Raw genomic sequence first — 11630 nt, 5'->3', positions numbered from 1 at the left:
AAATGTCAAGATGAACTCATGTGGCTGCTAACTTACTAGGGAAGTAGCACAGGCTCAATTTTAATAACTGTGCTGTGTTTCATCATATGAAATGCCATCCTCCACCCAATGAAAACCTTATCACTAAAAATTTAGGTTGATTCCACATCTGCTACTACAAGTAATATTTCAATAAAAACTCAATGCCAAGAATTTTGCATGTGTCCATTTTTCCCCAGCCTATGCATATTTCCATGTCACTTGGCACATACTCCAAACTGATCTTCAAAAAGCTGATGGGCCATTACCTATGGAGCAGTTGATGGGATGCTTTCAGGAACAAAGGATTTAAATTTATGTTTAAAGTTTGCTAACTGATATAATCACTATACCCTGTGTAATCACTCATACCTTGTGCCCCCCACTCATCTGCAGGTGATTTGTTTGCCCTACTTATAGCTGTACGTATGATGGAAATAGCCAATGTAAGTTTTCCAGAAGTTTTTATACTGCTGGGCTTCTCCGAAAGACCCTCTCTAGAACCCATCCTTTTTATCTTTGTCTTGGGGGTTTATGTGGTGTCTGTCTTGGGTAATGGCATCATCATTGTGGTCTCCTGCATGGATGTGCATCTCTACACTCCTATGTACTTCTTTCTTGTCAACCTTTCCTTCCTGGACATTAGCTTCACCACAAGCATCATCCCACAGCTCCTGGTCAACCTCTGGGGACCAGAGAAAACCATCAGCTATGGAGGGTGTGTGATCCAGTTCTACATCTCCCACTGGTTGGGAGCAACTGAATGTGTCCTTCTGGCTGTCATGTCCTACGATCGCTATGCTGCCATCTGCAGGCCACTCCACTACACTGTCATCATGCATCCAAAGCTTTGCTGCAGCCTGGCTTTTGCCTCATGGCTTGGGGGTCTGACCACCAGCATGGTAGGTTCCACACTCACCATGCTCCTGCCTCTCTGTGGGAACAATCGCATTGACCACTTTTTCTGTGAGATGCCCCTCATTATGCAACTGGCTTGTGTGGATACCAGCTTCAATGAAGTAGAGATGTACGTGGCCAGCTTTATCTTTGTTGTCTTGCCTCTGGGTCTCATCCTGGTCTCATACAGCCATATTGCCTGGGCTGTGTTGAAGATCAGGTCAGCAGAAGGGTGGAGAAAGGCATTCAATACCTGCTCGTCCCATGTGGCAGTGGTGGCTCTGTTTTACGGGAGCATCATTTTCATGTATCTCCAGCCTGCCAAGAGAAACTCTCATGAGCAAGGTAAGCTTGTAGCCCTTTTCTACACTGTGGTCACCCCAATGCTGAACCCCCTGATTTACACACTAAGGAACAAGACTGTGAAGAAGGCACTTAGGCACATTGTATTAGAGAACTGTGGTTTTAGAGGGACACGAGGTAATATTTAGAAACTCACCAGTTGTGAGGAGGAAGCTGGTTTAAAGGGATCAAAATTAATTTTTAAAAATGAGAGAAAAAGAAATACATGATTTGGAGGGGCAGAATATTTGGGATGTCATTTCAGTACAAAATTTCTTGAGTTCAAAGGTGACAAATTGAGTTGGATGTACTCATACTGTTTTCATGCCAAGATAAAGATAAAGTGTTTTCTCTTTTCATTTTTTGTTCATAATTATATCACTTGGCTGTTTATATTATTTTATATGTATGATAGGTATGCTTATTATGATATTGTAAATTGTTTATGTAGCTACATATGTTAATTGTTATATTAGTTTGTTAAGATTTTAGAGAATGTCTGCCACTAAGGGTGCCTAATTTCTGTGAAGTCCTTTGCCTTTTCTCCCCAATATTTGCAGTGACTCAGTGATGTAGATATTATCGATCTCATAGGAGTTAGATAATTGCAAAGTGACTCAATGGACACGAGTTTGAGCAAATTCTGGAAGACAGTGAAGGACAGGGAAGCCTGGCGTGCTGCAGTCCATGGGGATACAAACAGTAGGACACAACTGAGTGAATGAATAACAACAAATCAAGATTTTAGGCTGATATATAAGTCTAGCATATTTATCCATAGGTGTCTTTGCCATTTTCCTTATAAATCCCAGTGATGTAATAAGAAATAGATACATTTTTCTTATCATGAGTCTTGGCACTGAGCTTCTAGAACCCTTGGAATTTTCTGAGTGATATCAGTGAGAAGAACGACTTTTGTTATTCATAGCAAGCCCATTTCAACCGTACCTGAGTTTATGACAATGAAATAACTCAACCTAGAGTCCTCAGACAGCTTCAGGATGGAGTCTGGGTGTCAGAGGAACCAACCATATGATTAGAAGGTTGGAACTTTCAGCCCCACATCCACCTGCTGGGGAGGGGGAGTAACTAGAAATTAAGGCACCGATGGTCAGTTTTTACTTAATCAATCATGCCTATGCAATGGACCTATATAAAAACCTTAAACTCTGGGGTTTGGAAAGCTCCAGGATGGTGAATAAATATATGTGGCAAGAAGCTTGTGAACCCCAAACTTTGCAGACAGAAGCTTCTTTGCTCAGGACTCATCCCATGTACCTCTTCATTTATATTCTTTATTATAAACCAGTACACTTAATGTTTCCCTGAGTTCTGTAAGTCATTCTAGGAAATCACTTAACCTAACCAAAGGACAGGTCCTGGCAATGCATGATTATAGTCAGTTGGTAGTTTGTGGCAATCTAGAACTTGCAACTGACTTTTGAACTGGGGCAGGTTGGGGGAAGGGCTCTTGTGCAAGACTTTGCTTTTAAATCAGTGGGATCTGGTGTTAAATTCAGGTGTACTTACTGTCAGAATTAAACTGAATTCTCAGATATACAGTTGGTCTTTGGAGAGTTGGAATATTGGTTATTGATGTAGAAAATCTCACACATTTGGTGCCAGAAATGTTGTGAGCAAAAAGCAATTCATACCACTTCAGGAGGAGGAATATAAAGATGCAAATGTCTCAAGAGTAGAACTTTTAGCTGGATTTCCAGCCAATTAGAGATTTCATCAATAACATACTATACAGATTTATCTCTAATTACAAAATTGTCAACTTTCTTATTCAGCTCTATGCCTTCTGTTTACAAGAAATATAAAGTTATTTTTTCATTCAGTAGAATATTTGTTTACTTTTTTCATATGTCCAATCGTGCATTTATTCATTCCTAAAATGAGATCTATTCCTGGAGCTTAGGAAAACTAGCACACAATGTTGCCCTAAAAAAGATGAATTAAGTTCACAGAGCAATCACAGTACTTGTTGATTTAAAACTCAAAGCAGTGTTGGAAAGTTAATAATATTGACATTTTTGTGATGAAAAATGCTGATCAGACAGAAAAACATTTTTTGATATTATTTTACTGATTTTTTTACCTTTTTATTTCATATTGTAGTATAGTTATTAATAATGCTGTGTTAGTTCTAGGTATGCAGCAAAGTGATTCAGTTTTACATGTATTAATTATTCTTAAAATACTTTTCTCACTTAGATTGTCACATAATAATGAGCAGAGTTCCCTGTGCTGTACAGTAGGTCCTTGCTGGCTATTTATTTTAAATATAGCAGTGGGTACATGTCAGTCCCAAACTCCCTAACTATCCCTCCCCGTACCCTTCTATCCTGGTAATCATAAATTCATTCTCTAAGTCTGAATCTGTTTCTTCTTTGTAAATAAGTTCTTTTGGATTGTTTTCTATAGATTGTGCATATAAACAAATCATACGATATTTATCTTTCTCTGTCTGACTTATTTCACTTAGTCTGACTATCTCTATGTCCATCCATGTTGCTATATATGACATTATTTCATTCTTTTTAATGGCTGGATAATATTCCTTTTTATACATGCACCACATTCTCTTTATCCATTCCTCTGTTGATGGACATTTAGGTTACTTCCCTTTCTTGGCTATTGTAAACAATGCTGCAATGAACATTGGGGTGAACATATCCTTTTGGACATTTTTCTCCAGATTTATGACCAGGAGAGGGATTGCAGGATCGTATGGTAGCTCTATTTTTAGTTTTTTAAGACACCTCCATACTGTTCCCCACAGTGGCTGTGCAATTTACATGCCCACCAACAGTGTGGGAAGGTTCTGTTTTCTTGACATCCTCTTCAGCATTTGTTGTTTGTGGATTTTTTGATGGTAACCGTTCTGATTAGCATGACGTGATATCTCATTGTAGTTTTGAATTGCATTTCTCTGATTATTAGCAATATTGAACATCTTTTCATGTGTCTCTTAGTCATCTGTATGTCTGCTTTACAGAAATGTCTCTTTAGGTTTTCTGTCCATTTTTTTGATTGAGTCATTTGTTTTGATGATATTAAGCCACTTAGGCTGTTTGTAAATTTTAGAGACTAATCATTTGCAAATATTTTCTCCCATTCTGTGGGTTATCTATAAGGTTTTTTTAGGGTTTCCTTTACAAAGTTTTTGAGTTTAAGTGGGTCTCATTTATTTATTTTTGTTTTTATTTCCATTACTCTGATAATGGAAACATTAAAAAAAAGGCATTACTGTGATTTATCTAACTGTGTTCTGCCTATGTTCTCCTCTAAGAGTTTCATAATATCTGGCCTCACATTTAGGCCTTTAATCCATTTTGAGCTTATTTTGTGTATGATGTTAAAGAATAGTCTAATTTCACTTTTTTACAGGTAGCTCTTCAGTTTTCCCACCACCATTTACTGAAGAGACTGTCTTTCCAACATTGTGTAGTCCTGCCTCCTTTGTCATTGATTAATTGACCATGAGCGCATGGACTTATTTCTGGGTTTTCTATGCTGTTCTGCTGATCTATATTTCTATTTTTGTGCCAGTACAATTCTGGTTTTTTTTATTTTATTATTTATTTTAATACAAAGCTTTGGCATTAGCAATTTTATGAAAAATAAAATGTACTAAAAATAAATGCTTGTGTGGCATGATTGGTAAATGGTGCACAAACATAGGTTCTTTTTTCCTTCAAGGCAATCAGTCAGAAAGCAGTTTTTCCTTCTTCAAAACTATTCTACCTCATTAGCATTCAACTAGCTGTGGTTCTGATGATCAAGTAGCAGTGTGAGAGCGCTGAGGAGGCCGCAACTGTCAGTAATAAATCGTTCTTTTGTCACTGCGATGTTGATCTCTCTTGCTCTAGGAGTGTGCTCCCCATCCTGTGGAAGTGAGAGCCCCAAGTTGTGACTCCAGGCCAAACGAGTTGTCACTGGCGAGCTCACCTAGGGCTGATTGTCAGTTAACTACTTGGGCTCTGGTGAGTCTTTCCATATCAAATGCTAATCAGTACTTGGCAAATTTGGCACCATTCCCAGGGCCTTCAATATATGCAGTTTGCACATAGTACAGATACAATGTTCATTAAGCCAGGGATCCACACAGGATTTTTTTTTTCATTTATTTTTATTAATTGGAGGCTAATTACTTTACAATATTGTAGTGGTTTTTGTCATACATTGACATGAATCAGCCATGGATTTACATGTATTCCCCATCCCAATCCCCCCTCCCACCTCCCTCTCTTTGTAGAATACATGCTTGCAGGGGAGAATCCGAACAGTATCATTCTGTTTATAGCTTTCTATGCAGACTGCACAATGATCAAAATCTGGATCTGTTTCCTTACCACCCCTTTTCACTGTTCCGGTTGTCTATTTGCCGGTGACTTTCTTGGCTGCATCTCCAAAACAACGCTGGTTCCTGCCCCCGGGGCATTTGTGTACCTAATCTTCTAAATGAAGTAGAATATAAGCCATGCTGAAGAAATAATCATCAAAACAATAAAAGATATTGACCCGACGACTAGAAAGTCATGGCTGAAGTTCTTCTGCAGCTTTTGAGTTCCAATAGCTGTTGTCATTTGTACAGAGATGTTTTTCTCCAGATAGCTCCAAATATCGTTACCCCACAATTCTGTAATCATGACAACAACATTATCTCCAGTGCCTGGCTATCCTTTGGATATAGTATTGTAGATGACTACAGCAACTGCATTGTGGAAAGCAGGCAGACCGTGGTATTTTCTCTTTAAAGGTGCAATTTCCCCTCTGCACCTAGGCAATCCACGGTTTGATGTTAGGAGGGACAAAGAACTGGGTTTGAGGATCACAGCCCAGATGATCAGCAACTCCATGGATGGGCATCGGCGCCAGAAACTGACGGCCTCGGCCTTGGGCAAGCTCAAAGAGCCCGCGATGGATGTGGATGTAAAAAGAGGTGCCGCGGCCGGGCTCCTGCACCGTCACGTCGATGAGCGCAGTGTAGCACTCCTGGCTCGCATTGTCCAAACGCGCTGGTCACAGGCTGCTGGTCAGCAGAGCGAGCGCGGCGAGCCGGGCGGCCGGCCAGCGCTGCACGGCTCACAGTCCCTCCGGGCCGCCAAGGTAGCTCGTCTAGGGGGCTCCCAGGCCGCTGGGAGAGGCGGGACGGCGCCGCAGGCCCTGCAGCTGGAACGCATGCCTGCGGCCCCGTGCCAAGTTCGGCACTCCTGGGCGCCAGCGCCACAGAACCGCTCCTCGGCCAACCTCCAGGACGCGCCCAGGGGGCCCGTCTAGATGACAGCGGGCCAGGCGCCGCCTGGTCGTCTCCTCTGGGTCACTCCAGGGCCTGGTTGGCGGGCCCACTCCATCCCCTGTGGCCGGTCCCGCTGAGTGGGGGCTCCTCAGGAGAAAGCCTGCAATACTGTTTTGATAACTAGCTTTGTAGTACAGTTTGAAGTCAGGGAGCCTGATTCGTCCAGCTCCATTTTTTCTTTCTGGGAATTGCTTTGGCTATTTGTGGTCATTTGTGTCTCCATATAAATTTTAAGTTTTTTGTTGTTGTTGTTGTTCTAGTTCCAAGAAAAAATGCCATTGGTAACTTGATACCGATTGCATTGAATCTGTAGATTGCTTAGGGTAGTATATAGTCATTTTGACAATATCGATTTTTCAATCCAAGAGCAAGTTACAGCTTTCCATCTCTATTGTCTTTGATTCCTTTCATCAGGTTATTACAGTTTTCAGAGTACAAATCTTTTGTCTCCAGAGGTAGGTTTATTCCTAGGTATTTTACTCTTTTTGATGCCATGGTAAATGGGGTTGTTTCTTGAATTTCTCTTTCTGATCTTTTGTTGTTAGTGCATAGGTATGCAGCAGGTTTCTGTGTGTTACTTTTGTAACCTGCAACTTTACCAAATTCATTGGTGTGCTCTAGCAGTTTTCTGGAAGCATCTTTAAGATTTTGTATGTATACCATCATTTCATTTGCAAACAGTGACAGTTTTACTTCTTTTCAAATTTGGATTCCTTTTACTTGTTTTTTTTCTTCTATGATTGCTGTAGCTACGACTTCCAAAGCTTTGTTGAATAAAAATGAAGAGGGTGGACATCCTTGTCTTGTTCCTGATCTTAGAGGAAATGTTTTCATCTTTTTACTGTTGAGTATAATGTCATCTGTAGGTTTGTCACGTATGGCCTTTATTATGTTGAGATAGGTTCCCTCTATGCCCACTTTCTGGAGAGTTTTTATCATAACTAGATGCTGAACTTTGTCAGAGTTTTTCCTACATTTATTGAGATGATGGTTTTTATTCTTCAGTGTGTTGATGTGGTGTATCACACTGACTTATACTGAAAAATCCTTGCATCCCTGGGATAAATTCCACTTGATCATAGTGTATGAACCATTTAACATATTGTTGGATTCAGATTGCTAGTATTGTGTTGAGAAATTTATTATCTAGGTTCATCAGTGATATTGATCTTTACTTCATTTTTTTTTGTGGTATCTTTGTCTGGTTTTGGGGTCAGGATGATGTTTGCCTCCTAGAATGGGTTTGGGAGATTTCCTTCCTCTGCAACTTTTTGGAACAGTTTCAGAAATATAGGTGTTAATTCTTATCTGAATGTTTGAAAGAATTCACCTGTGAAGCCATCTGGTCCTGTACTTTTGTTTGTTGGAAGTTTTTTAATCACAGTTTCATATTCATTAGTTGTGATTGATCTGTTCATATTTTCTATTTCTTCTTGGTTCAGTCTTGGGAGATTGTATCTTTCTAAGAATATTTCCATTTATTCCAGGTTATCCATTTTATTTGCATATGGTACCTCTTAGTAGTTTCTTAATGTCCTTGGTATTTCTGTGATGTTAATTGTAACTTCTCTTTATTTCTAATTTTTTATTTCTAATTTTATTGATTTGAGCCCTCTCCCTTTTTTCTTGATGAGTCTGGCTAAAAGTTTATCAAATTTGTTTATTTTTTCAAAGAACCAGCTGTTAGTCATTCTTCAACTCTATTTCATTTTTTGAGCTCTGAATGGTATGGCTTCTTACCTCCTACTGACATTAGGTTTTTTTTTTTCTTCTTCGCCAGTCAGTTTAGGTGTAAGGTTAGGTTATTTATTTGAGATTTTTCTTGTTTCCTGAGATAAGACTGTATTGCTATAATCTTCCCACTTAAAACTGCTTTTGCTGCATCCCATAGGTTTTGGATCACTGTGCTTTCATTTTCATATGTCTCTAAGTACTTTTTTTATTTCCTCTTTGATTCCTTCAGTGATCCATTGGTTGTTCAGTAATATATTGTTCAGCCTCTATGTGCTTGTGTTTTTAAGAGTATTTTTCTTATAGCTTATTTCTTATCTCCTAGCAATGTGGTTGGAAGAGATGCTGCATATGAATTTAGTTCAGTTCAGTCACTCAGTCATGTCTGACTCTTTGCGACCCCATGAACTGCAGCACGCCAGACTTCCCTATCCATCACCAACTTCCGGAGCTTGGTCAAACTCATGTACATCGTGTCAGTGATGCCATCCAACCATCTCATCTTCTGTGGTCCCCTTCTCCTCCCACTTTCAATCTTTCCCAGCTTCAGGGTCTTTTCCAATGAGGTCAGTTCTTCACATCCGATGGCCAAAGTTTTGAAGTTTCAGCTTCAGCATGAGTCCTTCCAATGAATATTCAGGACTGATCTCCTTTAGGATGGATTGGTTGGATCTCCTTGCAGTCCAAGGGACTCTCAAGGGTCTTCTCCAACACCACAGTTCAAAAGCATCAATTCTTCTGCACTCAGTTTTCTTTATGGTCCAATTCTCTCATCCATACATGACTACTGGAAAAACCATAGCTTTGACTAGATGGACCTCTGGTGGCAAAGTAATGTCTCTGCTTTTTAATATGCTGTCTAGGTTTGTCGTAGCTTTCCTTCCAAGGAGCAAGTGTCTTTTAATTTCATGGCTGCAGTCACCATCTGCAGTGATTTTGGAGCCCAAGAAAATAAAATAAGTGGAAGAGCAAGGGAAAAAATGTCACCCGGAATATTTTTCTATTCCTACAGAAATAAACATTATTGACTCTATGATCTAAGGAGTCTAATGTAATCAACACACCACTAGTTGGTTCCCTAGTCCCCTGGGAACGTGCCAATTAAGAGATCAGCCCTAATAAGAGAAATGTTATAAATTTGAATCAATTCACAGCCTCCATCCTTGCTTCTCTGTTCAATTTTACTTGGGCCTGGGAGCAAGGCTGGCAAAAAAGACTGACTAGTATCTACTGGAAGAGTTCTCATCTACCAACTATCAAGATCCATCTCTGCAGTGGATGTAGTTTAGTGCAGATTTATGTAGGACATAGTTATCACATTCTGTGCCTCTTTCAAGAAGTTCATCTACAGCCTCTTTCCAGATTTCTGTCATTAACTTCTCAGCCTTTTTCTTGTCAAATCCCTGAACAAAACACCAGCCTGTTAGGCAATGACCAGAAATCAGTGCATATCCAAACTCAGTTGCACATCTCCTTGCATGAAAATTAAGAGCCAGGTGAACTACCTGTAGTCTTCCACTATCTATATGTGGGAATATAAAATGTCTCTATACCACTATCTTATAGGATGCTCAGAGGGGACTGTGGCATAATAATGACAATTTCTTTCTACTGCTTGTATATAATTTAGATTGATTTATAAATAGGCCCTTGCTTTTACCTCCATTGAGAATTTGGTTTAAAATTACAAAAATCTTGAGGGCTTAGGCAAGGAAGTAAGAGAGGTAAGAAGCAGGTCAGTAGTGACTTAGGAAGTCAGAGAAATAACATGAATTGGGAAAGGAGTTAATGGAGTCACTGACAATTTTTACCTTATTTAGTACCCACAAAATAAAAAGAACAAATAGTGGAAAATCATAATTTTAAAATCATTAGGTGAAAATTTTCAAGATCTGTAAAACAATGTCAGTCTGAAAAGTGAAAATTATTCCTGACTCCTTGAAAAGATGAATAAAAAATATCTCCTGGTGTTTGAATGTACTATTATTTTCTTTGCCTGATCATGGTTTAATGCAAAATTAGTACTCAAGATTTTAGAACCTCCAAACATAGAAGCAAGGAACAGGACAGGAGTATCCACTGGGATACCCATTTTCCCAAGCATGCATCATCCTCTTGATCTCAAGACTGGATGCCAACTCAAGACAATAGTGCAGGTATTCTTCAGTTTATTCAGAAATAGTTGACCAAACACATCACCCCAGAACCACAGAGGACAGCATTGAGCTCTGCTCATCTCTTAGCACCAAGAAGAATTATAAGAATTGCTAGCACTTTCTTTCAATTGTTTTAAATGGCCAGGCTGCTGGGTCATCTGCTAACCCAACTGCTACCTACCTGTGCTACTGGATTCAAGTCCATACTGCTCACTATACAATTTGGGGCTGATGACCCAAAACTTATTGGATGTAGCAAAAGGAGCTGTAAGACTGAAGTTTCTATCAATATAATCCTACCTCAAGAAACAAGAGAAATTTCAAATCAACAACTTAACCTTATACCTAAACCAATTAGAAAAGAAAGAAAGAAAAAAAGCCCACAAAATTAATAGAAGGAAAGAAATCATAAATATTAAAGCAGATATAAATGAAAAAGAAATTAAGGTAGCAATGGCAAAAAATCAATGACACTAACAGCTGTTTCTTTTAGAAGATAAGCAAAATTGATAAACATTTACCAGACTCATCAAGAAAAAAATGACTCAATAAAATTAGAAATAAAAACAGAGAAGTTGCAACTGACACTGCAGAAATAGAAAGAATCATAAGAGACTTTTGTATTTGTAGTTGTAGTTGTACTACAAACAACTACATTCCAATGAAATGGATAAACTGGAAGAAATGGACAAATTCTTAGGAAGGAACAATCTTTTAAGACTGAACCAGGAAGAAATAGAAAATATGAACAGACCAATTACAAGCACCGAAACTATAACTTATTAAAAATCTTCCAACAAACAGAAGCTCAGGGCCAGATGGCTTCACAGGTGGATTCCATCAAATGCTTAAGAGAAGAGCTAACATCTATACTGCTCAAGCTCTTCCAAAACTTACAAAGAAAGGAACTCTCCCAAATTCATTCTATGAGGCTACCATCACCCTGGTACCAAAACAAAAGATATAACATAAAAAGAAAATTACATGCCAATATCACTGATGAACATAGACGCAAAAATCCTCAACAAAATAGTAGAAAAATCCAACAACACAATAATAAGGATCATATACCATGAGTAAACTCCGGGAGTTGGTGATGGACAGGGAGCGATTCATGGGGTTGCAAAGAGTCGGACATGACTGAGCGATGTAACTGAACTGAAACATGATCAAGTGGG

General features: G+C 39.1%; 1 protein-coding gene and 1 pseudogene across 1 annotated transcript; one reads left to right on the top strand and one right to left on the bottom strand.

The window, feature by feature from the left end:
• The first annotated feature begins 446 nt into the window (after positions 1-446).
• Positions 447-1406, top strand: LOC133062826 (olfactory receptor 2C3-like). The gene has a single exon (XM_061152193.1). It carries the CDS (start codon positions 447-449, stop codon positions 1404-1406), a length of 960 nt encoding a protein of 319 aa, XP_061008176.1.
• Positions 1407-4895: 3489 nt separating this feature from the next.
• On the bottom strand, positions 4896-10657 carry LOC133062825 (E3 ubiquitin-protein ligase RNF130-like; annotated as a pseudogene).
• Positions 10658-11630: the final 973 nt, after the last annotated feature.

Source organism: Dama dama, chromosome 9, assembly GCF_033118175.1.
Source record: "Dama dama isolate Ldn47 chromosome 9, ASM3311817v1, whole genome shotgun sequence".
NCBI classification, from domain to species: domain Eukaryota; kingdom Metazoa; phylum Chordata; class Mammalia; order Artiodactyla; family Cervidae; genus Dama; species Dama dama.
Note: the sequence above shows the minus strand (reverse complement) of the source record. Positions and strands in the feature narration are given on the sequence as shown.

Excerpts from the sequence above, each read along its gene's own strand:
- LOC133062826 (XM_061152193.1), top strand. The coding sequence starts at position 447 with ATGATGGAAATAGCCAATGTAAGTTTTCCAGAAGTTTTTATACTGCTG.